General features: G+C 33.5%; 1 protein-coding gene across 4 annotated transcripts in view; it reads left to right on the top strand.

Moving 5' to 3' along the window:
* Window positions 1-24199, top strand: part of LOC129758813 (uncharacterized) — a 147499-nt gene that overhangs the window by 87389 nt on the left and 35911 nt on the right. For all 4 annotated transcript variants that reach the window (XM_055756443.1, XM_055756445.1, XM_055756444.1 and 1 more), the window contains one exon: window positions 23678-23692. In XM_055756443.1, coding sequence (XP_055612418.1) covers window positions 23678-23692 — 15 coding nt within the window. The remainder of the gene's footprint in view (window positions 1-23677; window positions 23693-24199) is intronic.

Raw genomic sequence — 24199 nt, 5'->3', positions numbered from 1 at the left:
AAAAAAAAAAGTTTAATTGTTCAAAAATTTCTGTAATAATCTTTTCTGAAGTTCCTAGTGGTTTACCTATTACTTCCATTTTCTTTGGTTAAATGTAAACATCATTCAAAATTTTCTCTGTTGTAGAGTTTATTTTAAAATGAAAACGTAATTCCGGAATTCGTGGATAATTCAGTTTAAATGAAACTGTCAAAACGAAGTTTTAAAGGTAAGAATCAATATCTTAAAATAACTATTCCTATATATCAAGTCTTTGATTGGATAAAAGATAAAAGGTTTTAATACACATATTTTGGTTTCAGAACCGCGTCTAAGTACAATAATTTTCTCTAACGAACCTGAACGAAAAACAAGATATTAAAGGAAATCTTCATATAATTGTACGGGAAAGATAACGCAGAAAAAGTGACCCTGCGTGTTCGAAGGTAATTATTTGGAATAATTTTTATTTTAACATGTAATATCACTTGACTAAGAGTTTAAAATACTATTATTTCAAAGAATGAATGGATTTAATCTGAAAATTACCTGTTATCTGGAGGACGCTGCATTAGTTTTAAAACTATTTTAGGTTTATATCGTTCGCTATCCAGTACCTATCATCATGGATGGTTATCGGAGTAATTGCTTTTTTCATTACGTTATACACTGGAATTTAAAAAGAATCTACAGTATTACTAAAGGTGAATAAAGTTACATAATACTCACCATACACAACGATTCGGTTATCTGGAGTTACATTGCGGATTCTATATTTACGGGGATTTTAAAATTGGTTTTGCTGGAAATATTTAAACAGGCACACTGATCCACGCGAATGAAACATTAAGTTTGAGTTTAAAATCTTTTGGAAATCACAGCTCCAGTTGAATTTCAAGGTGGGCCTCGAAGTATCGTTTTTCCTCTATTGATGCATACTTTCACACTTTTCACAAATATTTTTTAACACAAAGTCATTGCGTTCGAGCAGTTTCAACATTAAAAATTGATTCAGTCTCCGTTGGAACCTATATTGCACTTTAAAACACTGATTTTAGTTGAAATTCGCCGTGACAAACTATTTTTGGATTCTGAAAATGGCTACCCGTCTCATAATGTGCTGCATTGTGGCTGACGTGTAAATGATTTTTCATGTAAATCAGTTTACATGAAAGATAGATGTAAAATTAGTTGTAATTGAATGCCAGTATGTTTGTTTACGCATTAATCCATGTGAGTCATGAAATTTTACATGATTTTTCAAGGTATAATAAATTCCTGACAAAAAATGTAAACTCACGCGCAATGTAATGTTCCATTTTTTAAGTGTGTAGATTTACAATACACAATCAAATGAAATACGAACGGAGGTTTACATGAAAAAAGCTTTATAATTACATGAAATCGCCCGATTCCTTTCTACCCATGTTCTAACATGTATGGTTACATGAATTTTCTAAGCTGTGAATATTGGTTCGTCGTTTTTACATGTCTTTTCGAGCGCTTTTTGTTTTCGAGTCAAAAAATGAAAAATTACGTGTATCGTAACATTACATTTTTTTTTCTGTGTAGCTTCGATTTCAACCCCTACAAGTCAAACCCTTTCACTAGAGGAATCGCAAGTTGAGATCGGAGCTAAACTAATTTCTCGCGGTGCTTACACTAGTAGCTTGTACTAGCGAACTCGCGAGACTATTTTTCGTAGCCTACAAGTCAAACCCTTTCACTTGACCGGTCGAAAGTTAAAATCGGAGCTAAACTCATTTCTCGCGGTACTAACACTAGTAGCTTGTCTCCGGTCTCAGGTCCAAAGTCTCATGTCTCAGGTCTCAGGTCTCATGGTTCATGACTCTTGTCTTATGCCTCAGGTCTCATGTCTTATATATCATGCCTCATGTCTCATGTCTCAGGTCTAAAGTTTCATGTTTCATGGTTCTTGTCTCACGCCTCAGATCTCATGTCCCAAATCTCATGTATCATACTGAGGTCTCAAGTCTAATATCCCTTGTCTCAGGTTCCAGGTCTCAGGTTCCAGGTCTCAGGTCTTAGGTCTTAGGTCTCAGGGGTCATGTCTTATTTCTAATGTTCCATGTCTCTTGTCTCAGGTCTCATATCTCATGTCTCATGTCTCAGGTCTCAAGTCTAAGGTCTCAGATCTCAGGTCTCAGGTCTCAGGTCTCAGGTCTCAGGTCTCAGGTCTCAGGTCTCAGGTCTCAGGTCCAAGGTCTCAGCTCATGTATCATGTTCTTAGTCTCAGAGATTTTTGAAGATTTTCCCAACTTCAAAAAGATTCTAAGTGTTTTCCTTTGAAAAGGATTTTCTCTCAAAAACCGTGTTAATTCGCGATATCCGTGTAAAAAAAACCGTGTTAATTCCCCAAAACCGTGTTAAAAAAAGCCGTGTATAATAAAAACCGCTTAAAAAAACCGTGTAAAAAAACCTTGATGTATATAAAAAAATGAGAAGATAGGGGAGATGGGTAATTGTCAGCGTTACGAAATTTTTATAGGGGGATACGTCGAAGCGTTACGATTTGTGACATACGGAGGGAAGGGGTCAAAAAGTGCATTTTTTTGCGTTACGAAATTTATGGATGCCGACTAAGTGGTACATCTTGCATAAATAGAGTTTACTGTAGTACTACTGCTTTGTTTACGTCAATTGACAGATGAAGGTTAGAGCTTATATACCCACAAAAAATATCTTTAAAAATCTCCAAAAACAACCCAAAATAGACTCTTAAAAAATTTCGCATTTTTTATGGGTCATACTATACAAAACTTAAGTGTCATTTGTTTACAATTCGAAGACCTTGCTTGCTTCAAATCAACGAAGGATCCCGAAAGTATAACCACACTTTGCCAAATGTATTCCCATCCTGAAATCTTGGCAGTGATTCTAATTTTCGAAATCATGAGAGTTTCCATCTTACTTGACTTTCCCCTTGGTCGAGTTTTTCTTGTATGTAAACAACAATGAATATTAAAAGAAATTTGGCATAAATAATTATGCACTTACACAAGACTACTAAGTAAAAGGGTTTCAACTTAAAATTGTTGCATTTGAATCATTTCCTCATTGCATAGTTATCTTCAATTGCATAAGACCAGACTGCTCGATTTACGCTTAAAATGTAACTTTTCGAAACGCAAACGGCAACTGCCCTCACATTGAGTGGGCTCAAAGATCCTCAACTCCACAGCATTATTCCTAATCGAAACGCTACCCTGACTACATCAAACTACCAGCTTCTGTCCTGCCAGTGAAGCTAATAATACGATAATATCGCATAATTGATTACCAGCGTGCCTAGCCAGTTGAGGAAAACTATGATTATGAGGGTGCCCTGCATGTATGCTTGCAATAAAACGATTCAATAAACTTAAAAGAAAAAATCTTAAACCCGCACGTCAGTCCGTCAATCAATTGACTGTGATGCCAATGATGATGATGATGATCACAGAGTCCTACAAAAGGTCGCACCTTTCTTGATTTCTATAATTTTCCTCGCATCAATCAGACTGATCAGCTGACATAATCCTTCGGCTTCTTCTTGAAACCTTTGGGAAATCGAAAAGACTGACTGACTAAGTACAACTCCTTTACTCAAGTCATCATCTGTCTGACTAAGCTCGATTAGCGCGTAGTACCTTACAAACCTTTTCAAAGAAGCTTGATAGAGTCAAATGGCAATCAAGATGATCGTTATTAGCCCCAGCTAGTATAGTAGCTAAGTAGATTTTATTTCATTTGCGAGAAGAGAAAAAAACCGTGATTTGGCTAGAAAAAAATGTCTCAATAGATTTTCCATCATCGTCCTATGTCGTTTGTTGTGCCCTGTCATGCGCAGCTTTCATCGATCAATCAGCAACATTTCATCGGGCTGCGCAGAAAGTTCAATTAAGTCAACCGTACGTAATCGTCGATGGATTGATTAAACAAAATAGTTGAATGAGTTCGATTTTCAATTACCTGAAATGAACTTATAATGTTATAATAATTAATTTTTCTCTATCGCTGTCATAAGCGAAGATGAGTTTGCAAGAAAAAAAAATCGATCATAAACTGGAGACTTCGGGAAAGTGAGAAATGTAACATTAGAGGAACAATCCTGGGAGGATTTTAAACTCAATCACTAGGGGGGAAGAAAGTATAAAGGCCACTTCAAGGAAGACGCTTATTTAAACATTGAAAATAGCTACATACATTATTTGAGTTACATCACTGTTTTGTGTTCAAATACTAAAGGAGACTATTTGGCTCGAACTTGAAAATGTAGATAAAAACGTTTAAAAATGCATTTCAATTTTTTTGTTGTTGAAAGCTAAAAATCTTTCGCTATAGGAGCATAATGAGAAACCCCCTGGGCAGTATAAGTACTATTAATAGCATGATGAGCATTTTCTGCCGTAAAATCTAGCAGCGAATCCAACTCTATGAAGTTAGCAACAGATTGACAGATTTCATCTGATTAGTTGGCCTAGTGGTACTTTATCGGAGAGATATTCATAATTTACACACACTAATACATTATTTTTCGGGTGCTTAGTTTGACGGATTATGCGACTAGCATTATGATACAAAAATCAAAATAATCAATCAAGAATAGTAAATAAAAAAATTAGAGATGTACCGAATATTCGGTCGGCCGAATATTCGGCGCCGAATAGCGCCAAAAAACCGTTAGGCCGAATATTCGGCTCACCGAATAGTTGAGCTAAGTATTCGGCCGAATAGGCCGAATATCTACTACAGACTCGTAAAATTTTCAAATGACTTTGGATAATTTATAAAATATTCCAAAAATAATGTTGTAAAAAATACACAATTATTAAAAACTTATGGATTCAACAAAACATGTAAGGTGTATCCGCGTAACTTTAACTCTAGATAGTTTATTCCAGATTTTCTGGATATATTCAGGCTTGACCATATTCCAGTAAAGATTCCAGATAAGTCAAATTGGCCGGGATGTCCAAATATTATTTAAAACTTCCCGAATTTTGTCAAATTATTTGCTAAATCAAATAAAAAACTAAAAATTTTCTTTTAAATCTTTTAGATTTTGTGTTCAATGACTATTTTGCAAAAATTTCTAAATAAACATAAATTTTGCCTTTTTGAATATTTTTTTTTAACTGTTCTGAATGCCTGACCGTGTGGCTTCGTGCAGTTGAAAGTATGGTTTGCTTAAAGTTAAAAATCATCTTTCTTTTCAACAACTATTTTGAAGATATCATGCTCAAATTTGACCTTCATCTAATTCAATATCAAAGAAGCAAATTCAAATAGCTTTTCACCTTTTTCGACATGTTTTTTCCCAGATTTCATATCAACGCTATCTCTTGGGGGTAAATGCCCTAGGTGCGACAAGTCTTCTGATGTCATTTCAGTTATTGATGACATTTCAAAAATCAGAAAGACCCCTTCTTAAAAAAATATCTTGTATCTAATACATTAATCGATAATATCTTCTGATTGAAATAATCGACTTAAAACATGAGGGGCATTAATATCGAAGAAATTGAAAGCATTGAAATAATTGCTAAAGTTTTTTTTTTTTCATTAAAAACTCAATAGAATATTCGACTGAATATTCGGCCGAATATTCGTTTGGCCGAAAAGTTGAAAAAGGTCAATATTCGGTATTCGGCCGTTCGCCGAATACTACTATTCGGTACATCTCTAAAAAAAATATTCGCCTCGACCAGGAATCGAATCAGAGTCCTCTGAATTACCTCTCCGACATCGTACTACTAGGCCAACTAGTCAGATGGATACTGGGAAGCTGTAGCTCTTGAATTTAGTTGACTTCATTGAGTTGAATTCGCTGCTTGATTTTACGACAGAAAATACTCATCATGCTCCGATCAATGGTGCTCGATTCGTCCCGAGTCAACTAGTTAAAATAAAAACGCATTTTAAAATTTATTATAGTGAAAAACGAAAACATCAATGAAGGTGAACATTGAGGAACAATGTGTACATTAGACCGCTGCAAGCTTCATATGGAAATTTCAAAATTCTTATTTTATTACACCTCCCATAACTTTTTTTGGTTGTTTTGGCTGCCAGAAATATCAAGAAAAGATTTGAAAGCCATCCAGCCCTGAATTAACGCAATTAGTTTTAATTTTTTATGGAAATTTTGGATGAGAAAACAAAATTTTTCATTTAAAAAACGCAAGAGATGCACTGAAAGTTCCAAAAAATATAACTTTGGGAAGAATTTTTTTTATTTTTAAACTACAATTCACGTCAACAAAGCACTAACCTGACTTGTACTGCAAAACAGATATTCGAGTTTCGAGATATCAAGTTTATTTTTTCAATTTTAGCGTTTTTGACAGTTTATTTGGAAGCTGTGTTACCATAGGATGTAGAAAAAGAATTAAAAAAACAGCTTTGCATAACCAGAAAATTTATTGATTTATCTAACCTTTGCAAAAACATTTCATGAAATTAATAAAAGCTCTAGCAAGCAAAGAATGCCGTTTAATATGTGCGAATCAAAGATCGGTGTCGCAATGTCTATTTCTGCTGTGCCTATTTTAGGCCAAACAGCGAAACTGCCATGTATGCATCTCACATGTCTGCTCTCGAATTCTTGACGAATATGATTAGTAGTAATGATATAATCGTCTTGGCTGGGGATTACAACCTACCGAATTTGCTTTGGACCTTCGACGAGGATGCAGATGGATTTTTACCAGTAAACGCCTCCACCGAGCAGGAGCTTGCTGTCATCGAATCGACGATAGCCTGCGGGTTGTCTCAGATGTGTTCGCTTGCGAACGCCAATGGTAGAATTCTAGACCTTCTGTTTGTGAATAGACCCGATTTAGCTGATATTTTACACCCTCCAAACGCAATTTTAAACACCGACCGACATCATTATCCAACTGTTTTACTGCTCGACTATTTTTCTGACGAGCTTACGGATCCCGTTAGCTCGCATAGACTAAATCTAGATTTTATGCACTGTGATACCGACCGTGTTATGGAATTGTTACTGAACACAAACTGGCAAATACTTTTCGAAGGTCTGAACATCGATGTTGCTGTATCAACCTTCTATGATCATCTCTGGGACGTCTTACACATTCACACGCCGCCTAAACGACTACCCCGACATCAGCCTTACAAGCTCCCTTGGTGGAATTCTGAGTTACGGAGGAGCCGCAACTTAGTTCGCAAAGCCCGTAAACGCTACCTTCGAGACCGAACGGACCAAAACAAGTCAATGCTCTCAAGGCTAGAGATTGCATATTCGACTCTTCGCAACGCTGTTTTCAACCAATATATTTCTAACATCGAACGCAACGTGAAGCAAGATCCTTCGACATTCTGGAAATACATCAATAGCCGCCGCCTTACTAATTGTATCCCATCGTCTATGACGCTTCAAGGACGCACATAGGAAAACATCAAAGAGTCAGCTGACTTGTTTGCAGATTTTTTTAGCAGCGTGTATAGCCCAGTCACTCCTGATTGTAATAATGTGTACTTTGATACACTTCCTAGCTATGACATCATTCTACCGCAACCCGTTTTCAGTGAACAAGAAGTTCTTAAAGTACTAAATTCTCTTGATCCCTCGAAAGGATCTGGGCCTGATGGGATTCCAACATCGCTTGTTGTAAAGATAGCTGCTTCGCTTGTCACACCGCTGTGCATGATTTTCAATCGATCGATCTCGGAAGGTACTTTTCCCACTCTGTGGAAAATCGCATCAATCTCACCGATCCATAAGTCAGGAAATGCTCATCGTGTGGAGAATTACAGGCCAATATCGATTCTTTGCTGCTTTTCCAAAGTGCTAGAAGTCCTGATATACGAGAGAATCTACTCAGCAGCCTCTCCAATTCTAACCGATGTCCAGCACGGGTTCATCAAAAAAAGATCAACCTTGACTAACTTAATGATTTATGCCAGCGATTTGCATTCTGCAACAGGTAAAAAACTGCAAGTGGATTCGATATACGTAGATTTTGCTAAAGCTTTCGACAAAGTACCTCACAGAATCGTAAGAGAAAAACTTGATCGATATGGATTTCCCGAGTGGGCAACTAAATGGCTGTATTCGTATCTGCTGAATCGTAAAGGCTTTATAAACATTCGTGGGACTCACTCCTCCGTATTCGACATGCCGTCTGGTGTTCCGCAGGGTAGTCATCTTGGACCGCTCATCTTCGTGATTTTTATTAACGACCTGGCAACATTCCTTCAGTCGCCGAAACTGCTGTTTGCAGATGATCTCAAAATCTACCGGACCATCGATTCGATATTGGATTGTGTTGCGCTTCAGGAGGACGTCGATCGATTATTAGTATGGTGTGGATTACACGGTATGGAGGTTAACGCCGAAAAATGCAAGTGTATAAGCTTTTTCAGAAATAGAGCCTCTGTTGTCTACGACTACGGTCTAAGGGACACCTCTCTCGAAAGAGTAAGCTTTATTAAAGACCTCGGAATAACGTTTGACCAAAAGCTCTCATTTGTTCAGCACACCGCGACCACTGTAGCCAAAGCCTTCGCTTTGCTCGGCTTCCTGCGTCGGAATACACTCAGCTTTGAGGACCCGTATGCTCTGAAAACAGTTTTCTGCTCATTGGTACGCAGTGTTCTGGAATATGCGGTACCGGTCTGGGCACCCTACCACTCTGTCCACAGCGAAAGACTCGAAAGGATTCAGAAAAAATTCCTCCGCTACGCCCTGCGACGATTGCCATGGCAAGATCCCGTACGGTTACCACCCTATTCTGAGAGGTGTGCCTTGCTATCAATGACGTCTTTGAGCCAAAGAAGAACCTTTCTACAGCGCACCTTCGTTTACGATATCTTGACAAATGCCGTTGACTGCCCGCAATTGCTTCAGAGATTGAACATATACGTTCCAGCACGCCGACTGCGTAATCAAACCATGTTTTGGCTGCCAAGAAGCAGGACTGTCTTCGGACAGAATCACCCACTCTTTCGATGTTGTGAAGTTTTCAATGCTGTTTCTCACTTGTTTGACTATCATGTTACAAAATCTAAGTTTAAATGTGCAATCCGTGACGTCACCTAACCTAATTGCAATGTAATCTAAATATAAGCTAATCTTAAACAATCAGTCTGTATGACAATAGTCAAAGACTCCAGAAATAAATAAATAAATAAATAATAATTCTTTTCAATGAATTCAGATTTTTATTTAGAAATGGTTATAACTTTTTTCATGCAATGGTTAGCTGCCTGCCATGCAAGCAAAAAGTAAAGCTTAAGAAAAGTCAAAAACAAAACTTAAAGACCAACTTTATTTTGAACTTATTTGAATTTTCTGGATGATTTAATGTTCAAAAATTCCATCTTACATACAAATTTCCATACAAAATAGAAACGCGTTGCGCCAACTCAGGAACCAACCAAATCATCTAAAATTTTACACTGATGATTGGTGACATAAAAGGCATCGAAAATGCATTTGGGAGCAAAAAGTCATTTCTCTAGTGTACCTATATCATGCAGCAGTGTGATTATTAATGATCAAAATGATTTATCGATCCCTTGAGCTTATTTCCCGGTTTTTAATGATTTTTACGATACTTGAGAATCAATTTGCTTTTTTTTTAAATATTTCTTAAAAGTGAAAAAGAAATTTGCTTTTCTGTTGAACAATTAAAACTTTAGGAGCTACGCAACTATTCTTCATGAAAATAAATTTAAGAAAATACTTACTTCTTAAGATAAGAGGGGTGTTAAATTTACTCGTTGTGCCCTTATCTCCTCTATATATCTTTTTTGATTGCAGTTTGTAATAATTTTAATATTTTTCGTCAAACCGAATAAAGAAATTCATTTTAAATTTTTCATTTTCATTTTTCAATTTGGACAATCACCATAATGATGCTGATAATGATTTTTTGAAATTTTTGAAAAGTACTGGAAAATGACGAAAAGATAATAATTTAATTTTTTTTTTATTTGTGTTTATTCGTTTTATTTTATTACTATTGAAGAACGTAAATACTTATTCATGTGGCTTGTCCAAATTATATTGATCCTGTAACAGCGAAAACCATAAGGTAATGTTTTTTCTAAGAACCATTCGATTTTGACGCATGTGCCAAAATCGGATGCTGCCAAAATCGAATGAAGCCAAAAACAAACGGGGTCTGTATAATCAAAAAACTAAAAATGATTTAAAAATAACTGAAAAGTAATGACAAATGTCAAAAAAAAGCAAACATGACAAAAAACAAACACTATCCAAAAAACAAAAAAAGTACTAAATACATAAAAAACACGATAATAAGTTGATAAAGAATTAATTGAAAATATTTGATATTAAACATTAGTTTTTCGTAGTAATAGTGAAAAAAGATTAGAAAAAAAAACCTTCCATTTTGGCAACCCAAAATGTTTTTGAAAATTATTCAAGTTTAAAATTTTATTATTTAGGATTAGGAAGACTTGTTCCATGGAGGGGGAGCTTAGGTGTCAATTTTTTCCCTATAACATTTTTGCTTGAAAAATGCATACATAAAGAATAGTAAAAAATCGTGATACTAAGATTATCTCATTATAAGGGTTTTATTTCTTTTATATTAATAGTTATTCATTGTTTATAGCCTTCGAAAATAAATCCTCAAAGTGCTCAGTTTCTTTGAAACTTTAAAATATGAAAGAGGGATCTTCAAGACTTCATTTGAGGAAAAAACTTGTTGGGTATTCAAATAAGATTTATTTTTAACTCTTGTAAATTCTTACCATTTTGATTCTAGTTTAAATATTTGTTTTTGAAGTATCCAAAATATAATTAGTGTTTTTTTTTGTCAATTCTTTATTTGAAACGGTTCATATCTTTAGGCTTTAAGGAGCCAAACTCGTTTTGTATTTTACAATTTGTTTGTTTGGCTTAACACTTGTTTAGACAAAAAAGTTGAATAGAAAGAGAAATATGAAAATAAAAAGAGTTACAGACGAAGATCAATAGCTTTAAGGAAAAGGCATGTTTCGAACATGTAGTCCAAGTCTAGCACAGCTAACACATCCCTAAATAATGTTAATCAATAAAATATATTTCCAGATGAATTTTCCTGATCCTGGACTAACAACAAGATTTTTTAATCAACAATAAACTATCATTAATGATTTATTCTATTATTAAAATCCTGTGAAAAAAAATAAAATTAAAATTTAGATGTTTCAAAGAATACAAATGAGTTCAGATTTTATTTTATAGAAGTGGTTTCACTTCTTTTGTGATTTGTTTTGGGCAATTTTTAATTTCAATACCGAATCTGAATTCTGCATTTTGAACCTGAATAAAAAAATTGATTTCCTAGTTTGAAATCGATTTCTAAATAGAAATAATCAACAAATATGAACAGAACAGACAAAATCCTTAACCAGAAATCTCTTATTTGAAATTTGAATCTTCGGTTTTTTGTATGAATTTTTTCTTCAATTAGGTGGGAACAAATTTGAAATCCTTCTTTTGTCACTTGGAGCTTAAACACCACGAGTGAGGGGGGGATAGTACAAAATAATCCAAATTTTCAATAAATTGGAACAAATTGGTCAAAAACTTGCATGCAATAAACTTGCATACAACCTACACCGCACAACATATGAAATCGAGTTATTTCAAATAGAATATTTGGAAAATCTCGAATACAAAATAGTTTGACTTTCATTCTTTCAATTGGTTTGAATTTTCGAAAAATTTATCAATTTTTTCAATAAAATTCTTTGAACTTTATTTATTTCCCCCTTCTGGATTTTCGGGAAAATCATAGTTCAACCAGTGAATCTGGATGAAAATACCGAATGATGAAACTCTTATATTTTAAATCTGGATCACCTTTATGTAAGTTTATTTAGTTTCAATTCTGCATAAGATTTTAGAGTTAAAATTTCAAATCCAAATCGTAAAAATGGTTTGATTTTTTTTTAATATTTTCATCTTATACTATGAAATGATGAGTTTCAAACATGGAAAATGATTCTTCTTTTAGTTTTAAATGCAAAACCAAGATTAAAATTAGGATTGGGTCTCATTGATGAAACGGACTGAAATTCAAAAATAATAAACTGGATAAAGATTCTACAATTCACAATCACAGGCACAGGCAACAAATTTAGATTTAAAAATTTTTAACCAGAACATCGGAAATAATTCAAACCTAAGTTTACCAGATATTTATCTGCACTTATCCGGGCAGGGAAAAATTGGTCTTTTATATCCAAAACCTTGCAAAATCCGGGCATTCGATTTCAAAGTTTACAACCCAAAGCTGGGCAATATCCAGGCTAATTTAGAAATATGTTAATTAAAATAAAGAGGAAAATAACTCGAAAAATTGATTTTTTTTCATCAAAACACATCAGCAAGTTTAATTGGATAAACTTTGTTAAAAAATGGTTTCGGGTGCAAAATACACAATTGTTATCACGCAATTGGAATTTTTCTTTGATTTTGCAAATATACTAAAAACATTCGGACTAAATCTAGGAAATCAGGCAACCTCAGTGAGTCTAATCTCATTGAAAATTCGATCACTGATTCGATATTCAAGACGAAGGACTGTACCCAAAATTCATGCTCCAACTTATTTTGTGAATAACTTTTGATAGCGTTTTTCGAGTAGAGTCTTTTAATATCTATTAACAAGTGAGAACATTTTTGGAAATCTGTAGTGGAATTGTGGACCTGGGATAAGATTTCGAGGTTTTGGCCTTAGTTCTGAATCGAGATTGCTACCCTTGATTCACTTTAGTCGTTCATAAAATTTTGATAAAGAACTTAAAATTTTAAGTTTAGAGAATATTTTGCTTTACATTTTTTGGACCCTGATAGTGGTGAATTAGCCCCCAAGGGATTCCAGCAAGTTTACATTTACAAATTCCCGTTTTTTCCGGTTTTGCGGATTGAGATTTTATAATCTTTCCGTTTTGAAAATACATAAATATTGTTAAACGGGCGTTTTTTTAACCATTTTTTTTAATTGAACGTAAAAGTGCGAGTAAACTTAAAAATTACTCAGATTTCGGTAACATTTGTTGATATTTCTAAAGAATATGAAGTACATATTAGCAGATTTAAATGCAAACGACACATTTCATGGAGAAAAATCGGGGATTGTGATATTTTCAAAGTTTCAAGTTTGAACTCCGAATGAAAATAAGTTTATTTTTCCTGTCCTCATATTGAATATAATTATTGTGCTCTGTTTTCTGAAATTTGAAATGAAAATCATGAACGATAAATTTGGTATTGAATTTCTGATCAATGAATAAGAAATTTATTTTGAACTTGGTGATTCTAATTATAGTTTCTGATGCTTATCTCAAACTTCTGATTGCGTTGAATCTTATTCCTACCAAGAGTTCTGCTGGATTTGGCATTCATTCTTTCTAAACTCAGAATCTGAATTTTTAATCCAAACTCAAAAATGTATATCTTATTTCGAAGTTTAATATTAAAATCTTAATCAAAGTTTTGAAAAGTTGTGCTTTCAAATGCTTATTTTTTTGTTATAAATTCTTAAAGCAGATGATTCCAAAATATTCAAACGAGATTTCGTCACTCATACACTTATGATCTGGAATTCAATAATTCCAGTTCCAGTATAATTCCAGTTATTAGATAAATGATAAGCATTCGAAGTAACCTACAAATTCACATCACATCTTTGAAGTCGCAATATTATTAAAAAAAACATTTTTTTTCATTTATTTCTTCATCCGGATTTGTAGGTTTACTTTTTCCTAAGAAACTTGAACGAAATTTAGCAAGGTATAGAATATAGAAGGTATGGAAGGTAAAAAAGGTATAGAAATCAGTCATGATCAAATGAATGCACTTAAGAATAAAATTAGTTCATGTATTGAAAAAAAAAAAACGGATCCACAATTTGTTATCAGGTTTTTTCCCAGTTTTCCCGGTACAATTTTCAATTCCCTGTTTTTACCGGTTTTCCTGGTTCACTTGCCATCCTCCATTAGACGCCCTTGTTTGATTTACAGAATCAATTCTTTTTGCATTTTATAATGAAGAAAATTAATCAATTGCTGATTTCTTAAGCACTAGATAATTTTTTTTTATCTAGAGTCGGGTTAAAAAATTTAAATTGAATTCTAAATTCGCTCTTTGGAATCCAAAAAAAAAACTGTAAGCAATTTTAACAATATTTAGATATTATATTTTAGGTGATGTTGAAAAATCTTCAAGTTTAAATTTTAATATCTTGTTTCATAAATTCGAATTTAATAAAATTTAAAATGTATTTAACACCTAAAATTGTAGAGATTTAATTCAATTTCTATGCCGTTTAGTATGACAAGTATCGGGATTTAAACAAAAGATACAAGAAATGGTTGAAAATCTCAATTAAAAATTTCTAATTAAACTTATCGCACTTATATTCAAACTCAATAAACTCATATTAAATTGATTTTAATATGGCGTGTCAATATTGGTCAATCCTCGTCTTGACGTCTTCAGATGCAAACCGACAGACAACCTGCCTAAAACAGGCAGTCAGTCTATCATGGTTGTTAAGTCAACTCTGCACGGCCATATACATATTCTGCACTGACTGAACTTAAACCACTTTTTGTAACCTCCAAACTGCCATTACCGGCTCACTTAATTTGATCTAGCGGCCAATGACTCAATAACTAGTAGCAGATAGACCTAATAGCCTAATGATCCATTAGGATTTGATGCCAAATGCCTTAATGTTGCAAAGTAATGCAGATTGACAACTTTTTGGTTCAGTCATTCCGGATTTACTATTTGAGATAGTTAAATTATTTAGTTTAAAGAAATGCTAGGTTTAAAATTGAAATGTTTCACTCAGTGTTTCTTTTAAAACAAACAACGACATTATAAAGAAAAGCTTTCAACAACAATCATTACCTAGGACCTAGGGCTGTGATGAATGAATGATAAACAAGCTAAATTAATTAATAGATACCTACCTTGTTCCTTGTGAACACAGAAGTATGGTAAGTTCAACCATTTGATTTTTCTTGATCTAAAGCAGTGTTTTTCAAGACAAACAAAATATTGAATTGAGGTTCGAAAAATTAAAACTGGTTTTGAATGTTTTTATGAAAAAATAAAAACAATCTTGTACCTATTACTAATAATTAATTAAAGTAACTATAACTTTTAAATGAAAATTGTGAACTATTTGAGAGCCCCTGGTTTGGTGAAATGTGTTGAGGATTGAAACCGACGTATGCAGCCGGGTAATCTAATCCAGTCTACGAGTCGGTTGTCATTGGCTAAGTTTCTTCAGCAGAAGTAAAAAAAACCTTACTTAGCAAACCTGAACCGGCCATTGGCTACTCACTAACAACTCACTAGGTAAGTGACTTTGTTCGTCATGGAGGTTTCAAATTTCTTTCCGACATACAACAAAGGTGAGAGTGATCTGACTAATGCTGGCTGACTAAGCTTTAACGGCCTCGCATTTTTACTTCCAAGCGATGAAGGACGGCTAACATGCGGGGTGTTTGTGTCGAAGAATTAGAAATAGTAAACAGAAAGGAAGAGAGAGGATGGACGTCAAGGCTGTCGGTACTTGGTTCCGGTACTAGATGAACTTTTTATTTAGGCATATCGAATGGACAGCTGCCGGTTGAATCGTTATAGATAGGATAAATTGGATTGAAATGTTGCGTAACCCGTTTCCTAGTGTTGATGAATTTTCATTTCCTAGGAATTGTCAACTAACGAATGATTTTTCCCTCCTTAAGATTAATAAAATACACATATTCTAATGACCTAGATCCTCATCACAGATAAGGTTCGAACAAGACAACAGCATTCTTTTCGTGTTATATAACGAACAGCTCTCAAGGTCGTCAATCGCCCTTTGGGCAGCAGTGCTACACACTTGTTGATCTGATCACGGGAACAACCGCGAGATTATTCAGCAAAATAAGCGTGATCCATACTCGAGTTGTCAGACATGTTGCCGAAGAATTCCACGATGGTATGTATGTATTGTTGAGCAGCTCTTTTGCTAAAGATATCTAAAAGACAAACGATCGGTCAATCTTGCTGGCAGGTATTGTAAAAAGCTAGCATACATGTTCATGGGGACTTAACCATAGCCAAGGGATGCTGTCGTTGATAAAATTAATTTCCACTGTGTATGAACCACAAACTGTTCTACTCATCTTTATTTTCGATGTCGTTTAATAGTGCATCATCATTATCCAGCAAAAGACTCTAACGTTGTGGGTTTTCTACTTTGGAACAGTTGTTTTTTGTATTTTGCAAAATGAAACACAACTACTTATCGTTGAAATAAGACAAAGGATGGAAAAACCATCTAGAAATATAAGTCCTGCCTGAGACGTATTGATAAGAGTTCGAATCTTCTACGCCAATAGATCAAATCTCGGTCCTGCTCAAAAAATCTGTGGGTCGATTGTTTTAGAATGAGTATAATGTTAGTCAACTTAACCTCTAAAGATGTTTGCATAATGTAAGGATAATTACACGTAAAGAAAAGTATAGTATTTCCAACAATTTACCTCTTTTATTCAAACGTATTTTTGATTGCTTCTCAACCAACTATAAATATAAGCTATAGGGGAGAATAAGGATACTTGATTCCTTAGCTATATCTCGAAACTGGAATGTCTTACAAAGATCAAATATTTAAGAAAAATGTGCCAAAATGAGCAAAATAACAATGCTTGTAGTTTAAAATTTTTTAACAAAATAATTGTTTGAGTAATTGAACTTTGTTTGCAAAATTTCACAAAATGTAACTTGAAGATCTTTTTTCATCACTTTAAAATGTTCCTTACATGGGAAAATTATGATAAAAATGTTTGTTCCAATGTATCAATCGTTCAAACGTAAAATGAACTTCATAATGCCTTATTTTCAAAGCAATAGAAAACTCTCAACTTTTTCAGAAAAAGTTTTCTAAAATGTTGATTATGGGTACCATTGATCCCCCTTCCAAACGGCATATTCTTCTTCTGAATTGATCGTTATGATTGCTGATTACGAAATTACTAATATTTATCCAAAAACTAATATTTATCAAACAATTGTCTGAAGAAAAGAGCAAAAATAATTAATTTTCTCTTAATTATAAAAAATAGCGCCTTTAAGTATGCAATGTTATTATCGTTGAGACAAAGTTATAAAATTTTCTTCTTATGTCTGCTATAAATTGTGAAATGAGAACAAACATGACCAAAATAGTCAATTAACATTCTATCTTGGGGTTTTGTTTGATTTTCATAGAAGGATTAGGGCTTCCTGAATAAAAGATCAAGTCTCCTTCAATAGAGCATCAAGTCTCCCCTAACTTCAGAAAAATCGCAATATTTTTACTCCCACGAAAATGCTTCTAGTTCATCAACGGGTTCAAGTATCGTTCTAATTTTTGGAGCATAGAAATTTGAAGTTACAAGCTGTCAGGAAATGTCAAAGACGGCGAGTTGCTAAATTTTTCCAAAAAGTTATGGTGAAAATAAGAAAAGGGGATCAAGTATCCCCACTCTCCCCTACATATACATATGTGATACATAATGGTTTTTTGTGCATTCGACAATACTTATAACCCATTCCAGAGTGAAGCCACAACGTTTGCAAATCAATTTTTGGTTTATTGTATGTAAATATGCGCACATTGAAAAAAAAATTATACCTTCAGAATTAAAATTGCTACAATTTGAAAGAAAAAGTATTTGTATTGAACGATTAAGCAAAAGACATTCTGATTTTTTTTTTGATAAAACCGTACTTTTCTGCTTTTCTATTCGATCAAATTTTATGAAAAATTGAGAAAATATTAATTCATTACAACTAACAAATCGCTATTTATTATTATTTTTTTATTTTATTTTGATTTCAATCAATTTTCAAGCAATTTAGTTCCGTGACGGACGTACAACACGTCAGTTTTTTTTAAGCACGGTTTAGCAAAGCGTTGTGATGTCACGAAGTTTTAATTTCAGCTCCATAAAATAATCCAAAGTGTAATTTTTTATTATTTGGTTTTGTACCCATTTAATCATTGGGACCAACATGTGATCCGTTGATTTGTTACCAAATAAACTTATTTCAAAATTAATACTAAATTTACTTAAAAAGCTAGGAAACTCAACAAATGAAGTGATTTGGTGATAAACTAGATCCGTTTCTCCCCAAAAAAAGATAGCGGCATTGAATCACAAATGGCATGCAAACAGAAAAAAATTGCAACACTGCGCACATCAGTTTTATTTAAAATTTATTTGTGCGATCCCGTGTATAATATTTAAAAAAAAATCAATACTAGGACCAACTTACTAAAAGCGTTTTAATGTGTTTCAAAATCTTTTTAGTATTTAAGGAAGGAAGGAAAGAACAATAAATAGTTATTTCAAAATGCTTCGATCTATTGAAAGTTTGTTAATGAACATTAGAGTGTTCAAATCAAAATTATGTAAACCTTATGAGTCGCAAGCTAAAACTGATCCTAGGCCTAGCAACAACTCCAATGCATAATTTCAGGGATCGAACCACGGATAGAGAAGAAATATGCCAGTTTAGCACCAATTTCTTAAGTCTCTATCGGCCGATGTTTTGTCTATTTAGTTTTGCACGAAGCTTTTATGACAAATATTTTATCTCAAGGTACTATTTCAATAAATGTTAAGGCAGAAAAAAATATCGATTTTTAAAAAATAGGCTTCTGAAGGGCATTTAAAAAATAGGCTTCTGAAAGAGGTTTTTGAAGCTTAATAACTGTTTAAGATAACTCTAATTGAAATGCGATCTTCAGATGAAATATTGCCATAAATAAAGCTTTAAAAATACTCAAATTAAAAAAAAAAACGGTTGATAAAGACCATAATTATTAAAACACATAATTTCATACAAACTTCAAATTTGTTGAGCGACCGCTTTCTGCAGTATAATCTGGCCCAAATTTTACGTGGAATCTTTTTTTTTTGTTAATCCTTTATTCGAAACGGCTCCTACTTTAAGGTTTTAAGGAGCCAAACTCGTAACACGCGTGGAATCTTGTGCCAGAACATATTTCAACTTGTTGCATTTTGAAATTCAGTTAAAAGTCTCTTTTGTCAGCTTTATTGTGAACGTGGAGTTCGATTTGGATTTTAAAGTAAATTCCTTCGAGGTGTAAATTTCATTAAAGGACAGTTTTTTTTGAGAATAATTTGATTAGTAGCTAATCCAAGTAATCAAAATTTCATAAAACGGGTTCTTTGAAGCTTATTCAGCTTTTTTCAACGGATGAAAATCGTTCTTACTAAGCTTCAAATTTATATTTTTATTGATAATTCCAATGTCCATAGTTGAGGCTGAGTAGAAGGCTATTGAGCATCCACGTGAAACCTCGAATAAAAAATTAATGGAAAAAGAATCATGCTTTTTCTTGCTTTGGATTTTTATATCAATTAATTCGAATTGAACTTTGCTTCAACTGTGAATAAGTTTTATGCTCTCTTGAAAATTTTGCATGCTTGAAGATTTGAACCTGAACCAACGAAGAGAACACTGAACACGCTTCCTCTATACCATGGCCAATGCTTAGATTGCTGTTATTTTAACCTTCCAAAGCCGTTCGCTAAATATCCGTTTCGGGGAAATTTGAGTTGTAATTTGATTTCTTTTTCCTGACTGTAAATGTCAACCGATTTTGTTGATATTATATTCATTGTGCAGGTAATTTATTATTATTACTCAACATTTCAAAATGAGTCGATATGTACTACCAGGTTATCAGAAACTGGGTGAGAAAGTAGAAAGTCCGAAAAATCAATTTTATTTTTAAGCCAGCGGCTTCGGCGTAGTGGTTAGAGTTCAAGTCATCTACGCTAAAGTTCATGAGATCGAATCCCGGTCATGGCATACATAGTACACTTTCTGTGGTCTGGTGGTTTTAGCATTTGTGAGATGCTAGCCATCATTACTTCGAAAGATGTGCGCTTAGAAAGAGACGAACCAGCCCAAGGCTGAAAGTCTCTATAATAAGAAAAAAAAAAAAAAAAAAAAAAAAAAAATTTTATTTTTAAAATACTCGTAAATTCTGACAGCTTTCCTGTATTTAAGTGTTTCATTGATGTTTAAAATCCAAATCCAAATTTTACTTTGGTTAGCTGTATTTCATTTCCCAATAAATCGATTTTCAAAACCCAAATTTTAATTCGATTATTATTTTCATAGATTGTTTGGTCTGTCAAAATTCCCAGTTCTTCAGTATATTGGAATGGTGATAAAGTTTTTTGAAATTAGTGATTCGGATCATATTGACCCAAACAGCTTTGGAGGGTTAAAAATCAATATAAAATAAATTTAGAACTGTCGCCTTTTCAAAGCAGGCGATATAAAAAAAAGTAAACAATCGTACCTAAATATTCACCAAAAGGATGCATAAACTTTTTCCAAATCAAACTAGTAGAATTGAAACTAAACTTGAGTGAATTAAGTTCTATAGCAGTTCCTCATGGAACCAAACAGTTCGTAACAAGTTCTTCATGGAACCAAAAAGTTCGTAAGCATTTTTGCTTGGAAGCAAATAACTCGTAAGAAGTTTGTCTAAATTCTCTAAATTGTATCCTGGCTTTTTTGAGGTACTGGGAACGCACACAATTTTTCTACGCTACTTGTTTAGACTTTTTATGTTCGTTCAGAAGTCCAAATCAAGCACTTATTTTCCTTTCTCTCGAGTACCTTTTATTCAGCTAAGTGTGAACTTTCAATGTACAAGACTAAGTATTTATGCGACTTTTGGTTACTTGGGTTATTTTCTTATGGTTATTTTTTAAAGTCATTTTCAACTTCATTTTGCAATAATTTTTTTGATTAGCTAGAGTTTTGACAAAGTTATATTTCAAATAAAAAAAACATTGTTAAAATTAATTTATTTTCATACTAAAATTCTTAAGTTTCAACGACAACATACTTAATTCTCAAAAAAGATAACTGAAAATCTGTTGATTTAAAATTAAGCTTCATGATTGGTCTTCTGCATTTAACAATAGTTATAGTTCATTTAACTGTAGGGGTAATGTTGTTTGAACAATAGATATGATAGATTAAGTTATATTTTTATGAATGATTTTATGAGCTCAACTATGGATATTGTTGATTCAACTAATGCTTATTATCAAAGTTATCATATTTATTGTTGATTAGTTTTCATGGTCAGTTAGAAGAAATTAATTTATTTTTGATACTTTAATTCAATGAATAAGAGCCGTAATACATTGAGCGAAATAAGAATAGTCACACTATGTGTTTTACTTGTTGAAATATGAATGATTGAAAATCACAAACATTTTCTTCTACAGTTTTTTCTGAATTGTTTAACGGATAAATCAAGCATAAGTTTACTTTTTTTGGACGTAGCAATTGGCTTTGAAGACCAAAAATGTAAAAAAGGGGTGCGATATAAGAATAGTACCACATGAGGTTTTCAGCAAAAACCAGATTATTTAAAAAAAATACTGTATCAAAGTGAATAATAATGCTTCTACGAATTATTTGAATAGATAACTGCATTTGAAGGAGTTTTCTAGAATTCCAAAGGTTTTCAAAGATATTAAAGGGGTTTCAGAACACATAGTGGTACAATTCTTATATCGCTACTGTGTGATGGACGACGAAACGTATATTAAAGCCGATTTTAAGACAATTCCGGGGTTGAAGTTTATCGCCGGCAAGAGCAAGTTCGATGTGGACGGCAAATTTAAGAAGAAGAAAATGTCGAAGTTTGCCTCAAAATATCTCGTTAGGTAGTCCATCTGCTCTTGCGGATTGAGGAGTGAGCCTTTCGTGACAAAAGGCACAGTAAATAGCGTGATCTACAAATCTGAGTGCCTCGAGAAGCGCCCTTTGCCTTTTTCACGGCAGCACGACGAAGCTATTTTGGCTAGATTTGACATCATGCCACTAATCTAAAAGTGATGCCAATTCTGTCCATTTTGTTCCAAAGGACATGGGCCCGCCAAACTGTCCGGAGCTGCGCCCGGTGGAGCAGTTCTGGGCAATAATAAAGTGGGAACTTCGGAAGAGCAAGAAGACAGTCAAAGACGAGAAGGACATGTTAAGAATATGGAAAAAACTGGGAAACTGGTACCGGATGACACTTTAAAGACTTTGATGGAGGACATCAAGCAAAAATGCGTTCAATTCTATACTCAAGGCTCCATAGTTTAACTTTTCTTTCGATTTTTGAAGTAAAAATAAACTACCCTCAAATTTTGATTTGATTCTTAACATTATGAGAAAATTTTCATGACATTTGCGGTGTCGCAATAATTTCGTGTTCGCCCTTTAATTTATCGGCCTTTTCGATGAAAAGTGATGTGCTTTTAAGTAAGAACAGCTTAAGATAACGATTTTTTTTTAATAAACGGATATAAAATTAGAAGGAATGAAAGATGGTGAAAATGAGCGGATAGAATATTATTAGATGCATTATCATCACACACCAAATTTTTGTTCGATACGGATCAACAACTATGCTCTGCAAGATGACCGAAAAAAAATTCTGTTTTTTACGAAAAAACTTCTGACTTTCTGTGATTTTAACACTGTGATGGATTTTTGTGATGCTTTTTACATTAATTTCATTCAAAAGCCATGTCAAATTTCGTCTTTTTACATTTTACTTCAGAAAATTTAATTATCAATTTTATCAAAATATTCCAATTCAAAGATTATTATCCCAAATTTATATTGACATAAAAAATGTAATTTTGAAAAAACGTCCTTAATTTTAAAATTCTGTGAAATCTGTGATTATTTCGAAAATTCTGTGTTCTGTGACAAAGATTCTGTGATGAAATTTGGTTTAAAATTCTGTGATATTATAGATTTCTCTGTGATTTCGGCAACCTTTATATGCAGTGGTAGATATAAATAGAGTTACACCTACCACTATACATTAGAGCAAGTTCACTGGTGTTGGGAAAAAGTGGTAGAAATTTTGACATTTTGAAAATTTTACCATGCAAAAATGTTTTCAAGATCTTGGGGCGTTATATTTTTTTTTACAACACTGTTTCTATTTCAGCCGTATGTAATAGAAATATAGCTATTTTTGCATCACAGCATGCGAAAATACAACACGTGTTGTAAAAAAACTAGAAGGCCACAGATCCTGAAAATGTTTTTGCAAGGGAAAATTTCCAAAATGTGCCGTAAGTGTCAAAATTTCTACCACTTTTTTCCCAACACCAGTGAACTTGCTCTTAGTAGGCCAAGCGTATTTTGTCTCACAAGCGAAAACTTGCAATGCAAACGAACAAAAAGTTTTTGAATTCTTGGTGTACAATATAATAAGGTGATATCATCCCGATAATGTCGTCATTACTATCCATCTAGTGATCCTCGGTGTATGCAACATTATCTTAGGCGCGCAAAAATTTTGCCTGGCACGCTATTTGAAGATAGTAATGACGTCACTTGTTTACATTCAAATGAGTTGTTTACTCGTGTTAGTAGCCTACCTTGTCTATTTCTACCGTGTTTTGAATTATAATTTTTTTTTATACAAATGTGTTACCTTTTAAAGAATTTTTGCATGAATTTCATATTGAAGCTAATCCAAAATAAGATTCTGTTTAAAACATACATTTACAGATTTCAAATAATTTAAAAATTATCCACACCAACGATTGATACATCAAATAATTTTTTTTTCTTTCTTCTCAATTTCAGCTTCTCAGCTCTCAGGTATGTACTACCACAAAGGAACTTCGACACAAAAAATTTCTCTTTGCTCAAAAAACTTGAATCGATACCCTTCGACTGATCGAACGGGATCTCAGCACTTATATAAACAAAACATTTTCAAACAACTTTGTCCTACAGTGATTTAAATTTTTCCTAAAAAACCTTGCATAAAATCTGTCATAAACCTCTCATCCTCTCAACGAGCCATCTGCTGGGAAGGTCTTATGATAGTTTCTAAAAACCACTGAGCAATGATTTTGTCCATGTACCAGCAATAAATATCACGTGTGTATCACTTCTAATCTGTGTGTTCCTCCTGTCTAACAAGTGCAATTTATGTGTCGGGGCAAGCGGTTTTCCACACACAAAAAATATCTCCTTAAATGCCAATAATCGAGTACGGTATGCTAAGGGCTCATGTAGAAGGTGAGAAGAGACATCGCTAGATCGAATCGAAACGTTTGAAAAAAATACGAAGAAGCAGTACCCAAGCTAGAAAACCTCAGC

The sequence above is a fragment of the Uranotaenia lowii genome, chromosome 3 (assembly GCF_029784155.1).
Source record: "Uranotaenia lowii strain MFRU-FL chromosome 3, ASM2978415v1, whole genome shotgun sequence".
Lineage (NCBI taxonomy): Eukaryota > Metazoa > Arthropoda > Insecta > Diptera > Culicidae > Uranotaenia > Uranotaenia lowii.
Note: the sequence above shows the minus strand (reverse complement) of the source record. Positions and strands in the feature narration are given on the sequence as shown.